This window comes from Anoplolepis gracilipes, chromosome 7, assembly GCF_047496725.1.
Source record: "Anoplolepis gracilipes chromosome 7, ASM4749672v1, whole genome shotgun sequence".
In the NCBI taxonomy this organism is placed as follows: Eukaryota; Metazoa; Arthropoda; class Insecta; order Hymenoptera; family Formicidae; genus Anoplolepis; species Anoplolepis gracilipes.
In genome coordinates this window covers 3,441,411-3,455,297 of record NC_132976.1, presented here as the reverse complement: position 1 = coordinate 3,455,297, position 13,887 = coordinate 3,441,411, and the positions used below count along the sequence as shown (strand labels likewise).

Genomic DNA, 13,887 nt, shown 5'->3' with positions numbered 1-13,887 from the left:
GTCTCGCTAGAGAACGTTACACTTGCGTACAATGTATTTCGTGAATGTCAAAGTCAACACTGGATTTCTTCTGGCGTCGTTTAAAGCTAGCCCTACGTGGGGGTTGCGAGGGGGGGGAGGGGGAGAGGGCGAGTACGCGGAAGGATAATAGACAACGGTGAAGCTTGCCACTTAGCAGAATGGGAACAAGAACAGCCGCTTCGTGCCTATTTCTACTTGCGCTACCCCTGTGTCCCGCCTGATCAAATACTCGGCTTCAATCCCGCGGTTCCCATTACTATTGGCCGCTCTTGTCATCACTGTCGTTGACAGCATTATTACTGTCCAAGATCCCTTTTCTCCGGCTTTCGAACCTGGAAGCTCGATGTGCAATTTTAATCGCGCGCAAAAATTAACAAAATTTTCTTTCGAATATGAAACACTTTTTATCGTTCATTGTTTTATTTGATTTATTTATTTCCAATTTTTCCTACAAACAATTGCGATTTATATTTTACAAAAGATAAATTATAAATATGTGAATTATAAAATATAAATATATAAAAATTGCGATTTATATTTTACAATTATAAAGCAATGACAAGTCTCTCTTTCTAAAAGATTAATTTAATTAATTTTTATATGTCGATAACATTGGTATAAACGTTAATAATATTTAACACTGTTGAAGATCGGATTAAGAGACGTGCTCTTTAAAAACGAGTACGACGAGGCCTACGCGGAGGCTTCGGAAATGAATCACTGACCAACACCCGGCTGTGCCAGCTGATACTTTAAGTGCATCTGCTGTCTAATTTGACGCTGAATCGCCAAACTCGAATATTAACTTTAAATTTATGACGCAACGCGATCCGAGAAACAGATAGATTTTCAAACGAACGTCCCGCCGGAGAACATGCAGATTAAATATAAACCCCCAACATTGTTACAAATTGCAATTACGAGATGCAAATAAAGAGCGCCAGAAATGCGCCAGAATTATGATGAATCGTTTGTTTTTATTTTTTTCTTTTTTTTCGTAGAATAAGTCCAATTTTGAAATACAAAGATAAATAAAACAATACGGAATATAGTTATATATAAATGACGTATATGTTTTAGCAGATTTGGCAGAAAACTCTGAATTTATGCATCGCTTTTAAAATACACGCGTGTACAATTCTATTAAAAAAAAAAAAAGAGAGAGAGAGAGAGAGAGAGAAAGCGTGTTTAATAACTGCATTAACTGATGAAATCTCTGCAGAGAAAGAAGGAAAATATTGTTCTTCTCGTACATATTGATAGAAATACGACATTGTAGAGAGAGAGAGAGAGAGAGAGAGAGAGAGAGAGAGAGAGAGAGAGAGAGAGTGCGTGCACTTTAACTTTTATCATTGTTTTAAAATCATATATCCGTGCGCTTTCAAAATAAAACGGCCCGTGCATTATGCAGTCGATCCAATAATTAATAACAATTGGAAAATGAGAAGGACTTATCGCTCGTGTAACATTTACAAGATAAAATACAATGTCATCATAATTAATTCGACCGGCGCGTATTCCCGGTAATAATTTAACTCATTATTTATGCGCGCGAACTACCTGCCATTCGCGGATTTAATATTTAGTCGGCTATTTGCATGTCTGAATTTCAATGTGAAAAGAAGTTAATTAAACAGGAACCGCGTACACGCGAGACCTGCGTTTATTAACTGTATATATTTTTGCGAAAGATGGTTTCCTTGCGTTTTTCTCTTTTCTTTGTGTTGAAATAAACATTGAAACTTTTACTGAAAATCTCTTGCTCTCCGCTAGTATAAAGATTAAATCAAACTTGCCACAAAGTAGTTAAATTATGTAATTTCGACTGATAGTCACCGACATAATGAATCTACACTGAAAAAAAATTTACTTAATCTAAAAAAATATTTAGTTCAATACGTTCAAACAAGTATTTATTTAAATTAAGCAAGAATTTATATTTAAATTAGTAAAATATATTGTCTATTTTATTATTCAGCAATATATTTTATTGATTAAAATATGTTTTTGCTTAATTTAAATAAATACTTATTTGAACGTATTGAACTAAATATTTTGTTAGATTAAATAATTTTTTTTTCAGTGTAAGAACGTTACTTTTTTGACTAGTTTCTTTGAAAATAAATTTGGAAAGGCCCTTTCCCTGGGTTATATGATTTAGGAGATTGTCATTATTACTTTCCAAGTAAGTTTCAAATTAAAATTCGATGCAGATAGACGAAGTTTACTTCAAGTTGAAGAACAAAATGTAAGCGCATTCATTTTCATCCGTGCAGATTAATTTGCGAAAAATTTTTCCGTATCTGTGCTTGCGCGGGAAATTCTCTTTCTTTCCTCTTTTCTCTCATTACGAAATCTCCCCGATACATTTTCCAAGTTTGTACACGTAATTTTCCAACACCCTGTGCACGCGCGAACGCACTAACCGATCACCGCGGTGGTGTATCGACCAAATCCCGCGAGCAACACGTAGAAAAAAAAAGAAGGCAACAAAAGTACGAAGAATAGCAGACTATGAGGGTGTGTGCGTGTAGGTCGCCGATAACTCAGAGAGAGAGAGAGAGAGAGAGAGAGAGAGAGAGAGAGAGAGAGAGAGAGAGAGAGAGAGAGAAAGAGAGAGAAAGAGCGAGAGAAGGACAGAGAAATGAGTCGAGGCTTTTCGAAAGAGGGTTGAGAGGACGCGGGGATGCGTACCGAGGCCGAGGGTGAATTTGGACGAGGAGAAACAGAGAGGGAGCGACGAGGTGGGAACGGAACGAGTAAGGGGCAAGGGGGACAGGGGAGGAGGAGGAGGAGGAGAACAGTCCATTAGCAGATTACGTACCCAGCCCGCCTCGCTCATTCACCCCCGCGATGTTTTTTCTTCTTCTCCCCCTTTCTTCCACGACCGCCGATGATCTTGCCCCGGTTACAACATACCGACCCCTCTCGCCTTCCAGTCCCTTCCTCCCCCTTCGCCCTCGCGTTTTTAGTCGCGCTTATACTCATCGTCGCTTCGCCGATAAATGTGACAGGTGTACTGGACACGCGGTTGGACTTTGTTTAAAATGGACGCGGTTTTGTCATCAGCGAAAGAGCAAATTAAAATTCTTCTCTCTTTATGCAACTTTATCCAGCAACGAGAAAACATGGAAATGTAGTCTGAATGCGGTCCAGAGAGTGTCTCTACACACGTAGTTCTCCGCAATTTTACCCAACCGAATAAATCTGTAGCGGATCCGCTGAATATCATGCAATTACAATTTTATCCGCGCAGGTTTGTTTGTCGAGTTGTTGAAGTTGCGAAAAAGAGAGAAATACATCTGACAATGAAACAGATTATTGTATAGCGGGGCCTTAAATGATCGCGAAATTGATCAAGTGTTTCGAAAAATTATTTAGAAAAATGTACAGAGTCTAACCCAAGTCTTATAAAAAAAAAGTTGCCTGATCTTTTAAGTGTTTTTGTACAAAATTCCAAGTAAAGAATGTATCTTATAGCGAATTCGGTCATCCGCACTACACCACATTAGTGCATATTAAAGGCTGTTATATATGAAGTAAGTATAATGTAAGTATATATATAATGACGTAATATATAAACATTTTGATGATGAATAATGTATGTTCTAAAAAAAATGACGGACAAATACATCATGATTGAATTTTAATTACTTAAATGTTTATATGATTTCTTTTTATTTAGATATCTTCATGTATATAGCAGCCTTTAGTATGCACTAGTGTGATGTAGTGCGGATGATCGAATTTGCCATTAAAGTATATCTTTTTTGATACAATTTTCTCTAAAATAAACTTTTTTATTGCATGCGTTTTTCACTCGACTTTCATACGACAAAAAACTACAAAACCTCTTAAGTTTCAAATACTAAATTTGTAAAAAGCTGAATAATAAAACTGAATAATAGCATTTTTCACTTGCATAAAATTTTCATTTTTTTTTATTATGAAAAATTACAAAGAATATGTACTGCATATTCAATATTTTGTTAAGACATTGAGTATATAAACAGAAAGAGATATATATTTACAATATATAATATATAATATATATTATACATATAATGTATTTCAATCGCATGATTTGGTTGCCTGCTTATAATTATATTAGAGCAAAATTATTAAAGAAAGGATAGTTTAAAAATTTCTTAAATCTCAATAAAGTTTCATGAAAATTCCCTGATTTTTCTAGGTACAAAAGAAATCTGAGAATTCCGAGGAATAATTTTCATATCTTTCCAGAGGTAGACATTCTAGATGTATTACGTTTGTACGCAATATTTTTTTCTCTAATAAACTATACAAATCTCTTAATACGTTTCTTCCCTTTTTCTTCTCGTTACATTAAAGACTTTTGTTCACAATTTCGTGATTGGTGGATGATCGGCGTATTCTTATACGACTACAGCAAACAAAAGCCCGCAGTCAACATTTTAGCGCTATTTTCTTCTCACGATAGAGCCGATAGAGGCTCGAATTTATTTGCATGAAATCGATAAGAAGGTGAGCATGAAGAGAATGAGGGCAGAGAGAGATTCGAGAAAGAAATCCGAAAATGCCCACTGGGAGATGTCGACGGTGCGTTACTCGAGAGCCTTTGGCGTAGCAGAAAAGGGGAGGAAGGAGGGAAGGAGGAGGAGAGGGTGGATGCTCTTTAGAACGGCGGAACTAAATTATCAGATCAAACAGCAGCGCCGTTATATTAATAAAATAGATTTCGCTCGTCGCTCTCTCTCTCTCTCTCTCTTCAAAGGGGAAGAGCCCGTCGTTTCGCGTCTAACCTCGTTTCGCGCAACTCTCGATTTAATCAGGTTGCACGACTAAAACGTAGCCTTTTCATTTCCGTAATAAACCCTATACCTATACCTTATACCTCCGCTCGCGCGGAGGAGAAGAAGAAGCCGCTGGGAACCTTATTACGTTAAGTAAATGCGCGAGCCGCCGTTCGTCTCTAGCTGCGTATTAATTAATGCGTCAGTTTGATGTTACCATTGCCTAACGATTAGATCTTAAATTATGGTACTTTTGCGATAGCACGCGATTACGCGTCCCTAATACGAGAGTATATGTTCAATCTATACCGAATCGCTGGAGTACCGATCAATTTTTTTTTTTTTTTTTTTTTTTTTTTTTCACGGAAAGTCGACAAGGACGATTTTCAGAAATTTTTTACCTTTTAACGGAACTGCTGGCTCTTGTGAAGCAACCTTTCAATCACAACTACAGACGTTCTGAGATTCTTTATATATACAATTAATTTTTTTCACGTATTAATTTTTATGAGAAATTTTAATTCGTTAACAAAATGATTTAAGATTATATTTTTTCGATATTTTATATTTACGTGTGATAAAGGATTCGAAAGGCTTTAGCCGGATAAGCATACAAAAAGTGCCTCCGACGAGTTTTCAAATAATGCTTGGCCTGTCATTTCTTCATTGTAAAAAAAAAATTTCCTCAAAATTTCAGCTTCCTAACTTTATTATTTCCTGAGTTATCGAGAAAAATGTCATTTTCAGTTTTTATTTTTTTTTCTGTAAACATTTGAGATGTTCCCATATCGATTTTTTTGAATACTTATTAACGAAAGACACAAAAAAAATATTTTTTCATTAATCTCGAATAAAAACTCGATTTTTTAAAAAGGACTAAAATTAAAAAATGGCCTTTTTAACATGTTCCTTTCGAGGTTCAATCATCAAACTTTTAGAGAATATTCTTTTTATATATCTCAATATTCTCAAACTTTTTCAATTTTTTTGAGTTAATGAAAAATCCTTTCTTTTTATTATTTTTTGACAATAAGACAGAAAATTATTTATTTTTCTTGTAATAATTATAGTAGTAACGATAATAGTAATACTAATAATTGTAATAGTTGTAATTACACTGCAAAATAGAAATATATTTTATGCAAAAATAATTTTCACAAATACAATTTTTAAATTGTTTTTGCATCAAAAATATTTCTATCCTGCAGTATAATTATAACTATTACAATTATTATAATTACTATTATAATTATTACAAAAATAAATAAATAATTTTCCGTCCTATTATAAAAAAAAAAAAAAAAAAAAAAAAAAAAACGATTTTCCTTTTTGTTCATGTTACACCAACTCGCAAATATTGAAAAAATTTGAGAGCATTAAGACATATAAAAAAAGTATTCTATAAAAATTTAGTGATTGAACCTCGAAAGAAACACGTTAAAAAAGTCTTCTCTTAATTTCAATCTTTTTTTTAAATCAAATTTTTATTTGAGATTAATAAAAAAATATTTCTTTTGTGTCTTTTGTTGATAAATGTTCAGAAAAAAAATCGATATGGGATCATCTCAAATATTTACAGAAAAGAAAAATAAAAACTGAAAATGACGTTTTTCTCGGTAACTCAGAAAATAATAGAGTTAGGGAGCTGAAATTTTGAGGAAAATTTCTTTTTACAGTGAGAACATGACAGGCCAAATGTTATTTGAAAACTCGTCGGGGGCACTTTTAGTATGCTTATCCGGCTATAGCCTTTTCGAATCAAATAATTATTTCAAATTTTTAGAAAATTGAGGAAAAATTAATTTAAACACTCTTAGAGATTTTCAGCATAAATATAAATATATTTTCTTCCAGGTTTGGGTAAACTATCATCTTATCTAAACATATGCGACCTTGTAATAGAATCCTAGCGTAACTTTATAATTGTTTTTTCAAACTATGATTGCTCAGAGGATTATATGATAGGCTTAAAAGCGAAAGGCTGAGAGGAAGGGCGTCATTTCTGTACGCGAGCGCGCGCACGCGATTAAGACGTAGTCCTTTAATTCATTATAACAATAGACGGAGAGCACGAGGGAAGCCGCGGGCGCGCGCTGAGGAAAATTTAGACTCGTGGACGTCGACAAGCTGATCGAAAGCCCCATTTAATCCCGGAGCCGCGAAGAGCAACAAAAAGCGAGATCGCATCGAGTTCCGCCTACATCCGTTTCAATTAACCAGAGCAAACTGTGATTTATCTCAGTAAGCGTGGAGAGCAAGACACCGGGTACTTTAAGAGACATAACGATTTAAATTGACATATTTCTTCGGCCTCTCGTATCTCGTTCGCGCACTCCACGATGTCAATATTACTACTGGGCGGTTCAAAACATCCCAGCTGTTTTCTTCAAGAAACGTCAAAATCGTCGTACGTCAATATCCTGATATATGTACTGACATATGTACTCACTTAAAAGTTAATTAGAGACTTGGAGTATTTTGAAAAAGTTATGAGAAGAGATATTTGCAGTTTAACGTATAATTTATCTCGTCCAACGTCTTATTAAATCATATAAAATTCGATTAAACTGGACATTGTTCGCGAATACTGATATTAAAATTTATGTTACATTAATTATGAAAATAAATCACTAATTATTTCGCGCGTTCGATCTAATTTCATGTAGACCTTACACGAGGCAAGTCTTTCTCCCATCTTCATCGTGATTAGCGATGAGAGTGTTTGTGGATTTGATTTTTCTACTCTGATACTCTGTCTCTAGCAATTACGTCGATGGTTGCCACTCAAGTCCCGATCGTCGACGTCTTCGAGAGTTTTCGATTACGGGAAAAGAGACCGAGTCGCATTATCTTTGTTAATCACTCTCAATATAATAGTTTCTCATGTGTAAATGTTCTGGCATCTAAATATATTTTTACTATTAAATACTAGAGAATATTTCACATATTAATAAATATCGCACGATTACAAAAACGTATTTTCTGCATATTTGTTTTAATAATGTAACAATAATTTTCCTCGCGAAAATTTCTAAATAGATCAATTATGTCAAAATGAACGAGAAGACGCTCTTTCTTAAGCATTTATCTTTTTTTTTCGGAGATATTTCAAGAAGGGAAAATATCGTTCTTGTAAAAAGGCAAATAATTTAATGCCCATGTTCTCGTAGTATTCACATGTATGAGAAAAAACGAGAGTAGGACGCGATTCTCTCAACGGGCCACGGAGTTTATGGCGAAAAACTCATTTATCTTTGGCATTGTCGACATTAAAAAAAAAAGGAGGGAAACGAGGGAAATGATCCCTGGGAGAGCTGCCGGCACCGGCGCCTCTCTACTTACTAAAGAGAGATCGCGGAGGAGAGATACTAACGGATAAAAGTTGATAGGCAAACATACGCACTTTTTATCTCCTTATCTTTATACCGCGCATATGTTGCTTTATAGAGTCATTCATGCCCATCAGAAAGTTTAAGAGATATCTACTTCGTATATCGTCGATAAAATCTAATGATAATTATATTTTCCATGTTACATTCATATTTCAGAATTTATATATTTTTAAACAGAATATTTATGCGTGCGTGTTCAGTTTTATGAATTATGCTGACAAACGCGTGAAATAAAAACCATCATCTGTTCTGCGAGGGTAATAAAATGCAAAATTTTGTGCAATATTAAAAATTCGCTGAAATCCTTCTATTTTACCATATTTTATTAATGTTTATTAGCTTTTAAAAAGAGAGATACAGTGCTAAAAAATTTCAAAGATAGTCTCACAATCAGTCTTAGTTTTTCACACGTGCAAACAAATGTATTTAAATATTGCACAATTTTCATTACTACACACTATGTCATTAAAATATGCCTATCAACGCTTACGATGTCATCGAATCATTATTTGATGACATCATCTAGCATATATGAATGATATCATCATGTTGCTTATTATTCATTTTGCTCGTTATAAAACTTTATATCTGTCTCTAAGTCGGGGAAACTATTACGGTAATAATTGTGGATTACGAATGCATTACCGGTATAAGAAAAAAAAAAAAAAAAAAAAAAAAGAAAAAGAAAAAGACAGAAAATCGCGTCTCGGTGCAAAAAAAAATCATGCATTATTTTCCGGGAAAGGAGTGACGGCAGGAGTGCAGCACTTAACGATGCCGTCAAATAAGCATTACGACGTACAAAATGATCGATCGCCGTTACACATCTGCGCGCTTTAAAGATACGAGCGAAAAGCAGAGTTCGCCGCTGAGTAAAAATCGTGACTAGGCCTTTCTCGCGCACATCGGCAGGAAATTAATCATAATAATCCCGCTATCCGGTCGACAATAATTCTGATCGCACACCTTCGTCATTCATTATATACGGCCAGACACGGTATACGCGATCGGTGAACGTGTGAAATGCGCAGATTCACCCGATTATACCAAAGTATGTCGAAAGAAAATAATCCGATACGATCTTTTTAGAGCGACGCTGTCACACAAAGTTGAAATTGCTTACCCGCGTAATTTCAGCTGTATAAAAAAAAAAAGATTTCATTTACATTAGTAAAATTGAGATAATAATAACATCAATTAATATATAATATATTTATAAAGTTTAGTAAAATAATAATGAAAGAAGTCAATGCTTAATTTATCTCCCTTAAAAAATAAAATCTTAAAATTACTTAATTTATGTAAATAATATATAAATAATAAAGATTTATAAAAATTTGCCTGAGAGAGAGTTAATAAATGAAAAATATTTTATATATATTACAGACTTAAAATTATTACTAATCATAATTGTCTCACTATAGATAATATTTTTCTTTAAATAATTTTAAAAGATTATCTTAGCTTTTTCACCGTATAATATATTTAAATTTAATTAAATAATGATGAAAGACTTCAACAATTTTCCTTAAAAAATAAAATCTAATTTCTTAATTTATGTAAATAATATGTAAATAATAAAGCTTTATACAAATTTGCCTGAGAGAGTTAATAAAAAAAAAAAAAAAAAAAAAAAAATATTTTATATTTATTACAGACTTAAAATTATTACTAATCATAATTGTCTTACTATAAATAATATTTTTCTTTAAATAATTTTAAAAGATTATCTTAGCTTTTTCACCGTATAATATATTTAAATTTAATTAAATAATGATGGAAGACCTCAACAATTAATTTTCCTTACAAAAAAATAAAACCTTAAAATTTCTTAATTTATATAAATAATATCTAAATAATAAAGATTTAAAAATTGCATGGAGTTAATAAATAAAACATTTTTAATTTTAAAATTATTATTACTAATTATAATTATTTTATTGTAAATAAAAAATAATATTTTGCTTTACATTATTTTTCACATTTGCTCTAATTTTACCTTCGTAATTATATTACATAACTGCTACTTTAATAATGTTCCTATGCGTTCGCCGAAGAGATGAAACGTCTGTGACAAGATTTTTCTGCCCGGAAGAGAGACACGTGTGCGGAGAACGTGCACGGAGAAAAAGAAGAAGGAGGAAATCGAGTTCGACGAGTGCGCAAAGGGGTTAAGGCGACGTTTTGGGGGGTCTTCGCGGAGGAAGTTGACCCAGGTGCGAACCGTCAACCTCCGAACGTGAAGAAGATCACGGATCCCGCGCGATGCAACGAAAACAGTTTGCATCTTGTCACTTGGCGTGACTCGCGTATTAAGTTCAGCACTGACGCGCGGTTATATTTTCAGACAGGGTGGTCCTCAGGAGGCACCTCAAAGCACCTCCTCGAATATTCCATCGTCCGCTCAAAGGCGGCGTTCTAGAGACGATGCTGTGTTTGCGCAACAAATGACTCGACCAGATCAAAAGACGCGAATTTTCGGCAAAAACCGCATACGAGGCGAGTGCATATGAATATGAATTGTACGAAAGCGAATGTCAGGCGTTAATAGCTTTCGTGACAGGAACGTAAAGAGATCTATCGTTGATTAATAAAGAGAACTAACCGCGGATGAAAAGAAAATTTTATTATATAGTTTCATAATGAAAAATTAAATTAATAAATAAATAAAAATATAATATTATAAATATAATATAATTAATTAATTCAATAATTTAATTAAATTAAACTTTTTCTTTTTCTATTTTGAGTAACGTGAAATTTTGCCGCTTTCGTGTGTTATTTCTTCTTACAAGTTCTCTACATTCGTCGTTCCAGTAATCCGCTTTTTATCAAAAAAGTATATCTCAACAGCTCTAGTCCTTTTATTGAAGAACTCTACAAAAAATAAAAAAAAAAAAAAAAAAAAAAATACGAGGAAAAGATACGTAAAGACACGTTACAGAAGTACGATTTCATTGTAGATGATTGCCTGCAATTACGTAGACCGTTCGTATCGTTCAGGAAAAAGTGGAACGTTGCTAATTATGCTTCGATTACCCTAATCAACGAAATAATGCTTCGGTCGCCTGTAGAGATTAATTTTAATAGCCCGCCATTTGTAACTAATAATCGAACGCCCTACGATACTGCTCTATCTTTATTCGGTGGTATAAAAAGTATCGGCGTCATCTTTTTATGTCGTGTAAAAGACATACAACAAATAATAAATTACTCTCCGCTAAAGCTTTGTCTTTATAAATTTTACATAAGATATTGTAGGACAAATTTATAGAATCGTATTATAAAACGATAATTGCATTTGATTAGCCATTCCCTGAACATTAAAAGGATCAACTGTCAATTAAATATGTATGTATTTGTGCTAATATGTATCAATAGAATTCTCATCACAATACAATATTTAGTTAAAAAGGCATAATTTTAATTTTATGTGCGCTCTATTTTCCGACACAAATTTTAGTTAAAATTAGTTTAGGTTCTGTTAAAATCATAATGTTCAATCCCGATATTCAATAATAATATTTCTATTAAAACTGCCATTACTTTATTGTTTGACAGTCTACGTATTTTTTCAGTGTTTCAAAATTATGGAATGTTTAAAAAAAATGGATTAATTTATTTACAATTTTTGAAATGTATTGTGTAAAGAAAATTATCACACACAGAATTGGATAAGATTGTAGAGCTTTCTTTTTTTTTTTTTTTATATATATAAAGTTCTAATACGACGGATTTTTTTAAATCAGTATATCAGGAAAAAAGAGCGAAATATATTAGAAATGATTTGGATTTTTGACAAGATAAATATAATTCTTTCATGACATTCAGTCATCCGTTTCAAATATATACGTCAAATAAAAATATTTTTATTATTTAAAAGAGGATTGGGTTCTTATACGATACGATGTCAGTATCGAAGGTTCAGGATCGCGTAATGCGAGACTGTGCTCATAAATTGAACGTTTGAAGGACTCACCCGGCAATATCTTGAACGCGAGTCTGCAAGACCGTTTTCTCAAAGAGCTCTTCGGGGATCAGGCTGCACAGCAACTGCGTCGCGCTGGCGGCCACCATTCCATTTCCGGTTGAATTGGCGGATACATCCTGGGTCTGCGCGTGGTCGTCGAGACTAGTCAGAGTCTGTGAAGGGAGAAACGTAATGGTTACAAACAGAAAGATGTATAATAGACATTTTTTCAAAAGTATTCCCCCTCCCCTCAAAATGCCGGAAATAGCGTCGCAAAGGTGCTTTTCGAAAGGTATATACGTATAATTCCAATTTTCCTTAAAACACGTCAGAATTATTAACGTTTAGTTAAAATACAAAGAGAAGAGTATTTGCGATTTCAGAGAAATGTGTGTACTCGATTTTTTTTGTTCATTTAATAGCGCGAAAAAATTGCGGCAGAGAAATGCAAGAAATGTGAGAATCCATTAGACTCTAGTGTACAATTACGCGTCGTAATTAAAAATGACAAAAGATATATCGAAATGCAAGAAAAGAAAAGAGGGAAAATTGTCGTATTCCGATGAAATAATATCTTCCCCTTGGATGTAATAGATGCGAAAGGAAATTAAAGAGAGAGAAAGAAAGAGAGCGTCATTGATATTAAAATTATTAAAAAAAAAAAAGAAAAAAAATGCTGAAAATTTAAAAAAGCGAATTTTTTATGTCAAAGAATCGAAGAAATTTCAGACGTGTTTTTGCTTTTACTAGAAGATATATCACTCGCATTACATCAGTAGTCAGCTGGTCACTTAGCGTTCGATTCTGGTCGATTAACCAAACGTTAGACATCTACACACACACGCCTGATCCATCGAGTCATTGTAACAAGATGCGCATTTAGAATGCTAAATTAGTGATAACGAGTCACAAAGGGACTCGATAAGAATCCTGAAAACAGGGAATATGGGTCCTAAACGATTTAGCCTTGGTTTCGATAAGTCGTTCGAGGAATTCTATCGAAAAGTCGTATACTACACGTTGGTTCGCTTTTATTTGGCTTCTGGCCGCTATAAACCACTCGCTTGGATATACTGCGACGAAAATTACACTTAAATTTTAGTAAACAAACGCGAAAGTAATTTTGCAATTGAGTTTTCAATCCACAATTCGAATTAAATCTCGTGAAAAATTTTATTCAAGTTAAACATGCCGTATTTTTTATATAATGTATAACATCGTAAAATATCAATATTAATAAATGATATGAAAAAATATTAATAATATAATAAATAATTAATATTAATAATTATAAAATTTACATTTCCTCTGAAAAGAGAATCTTCTTCTTTTTTATTCTACTCTCTTTTTTAATAATAAATTAGACTCACTTGGAAAACGCGTATATGACGTATATTTGTGACATGTTTATTATTAGTTTGTCGTAAAAACTATTGGTTTTAAAGAGATATCGTGATGCATTCACAGAAAACTCCAAAGCGCATAATCTTTTAAGAACTATTGTTGCGCCAGACGAGCGTCTCTCGGATGGAAGAGATAAGTAATGTTACGAACCGGCCTGCTCATAAGAGAGGTAGCGAAATAATCTCCAACGAAACATTAAAAAGTGGTTTGACCACTATCTTGACAAATTCAATCCCATCCGTATCGAGGAAAAAAAAAAAGGACATTCTCCCTGATACGGGACGAACGAAAACAAGACGGCAACAAGACGTTGAAATTTCGAGGAACG

General features: G+C 33.4%; 1 protein-coding gene across 3 annotated transcripts in view; it reads right to left on the bottom strand.

Annotated features, from left to right (window-relative positions):
- Positions 1 to 13,887, bottom strand: part of Ssp3 (short spindle 3) — a 45,870-nt gene that overhangs the window by 19,835 nt on the left and 12,148 nt on the right. The window contains exons 11-12 of one of the 3 annotated variants that reach the window (XM_072895338.1): positions 12,165 to 12,328; positions 7,730 to 9,322 (exon numbers count right to left, since the gene is read on the bottom strand). In XM_072895338.1, the coding sequence (XP_072751439.1) occupies positions 9,319 to 9,322; positions 12,165 to 12,328 (168 nt within the window). In that variant the 3' untranslated portion in view covers positions 7,730 to 9,318. Of the gene's footprint in view, positions 1 to 7,729; positions 9,323 to 10,184; positions 11,063 to 12,164; positions 12,329 to 13,887 lie in introns of those variants that run through there. The other 2 variants (XM_072895336.1, XM_072895335.1) reach the window with 2 other exon arrangements.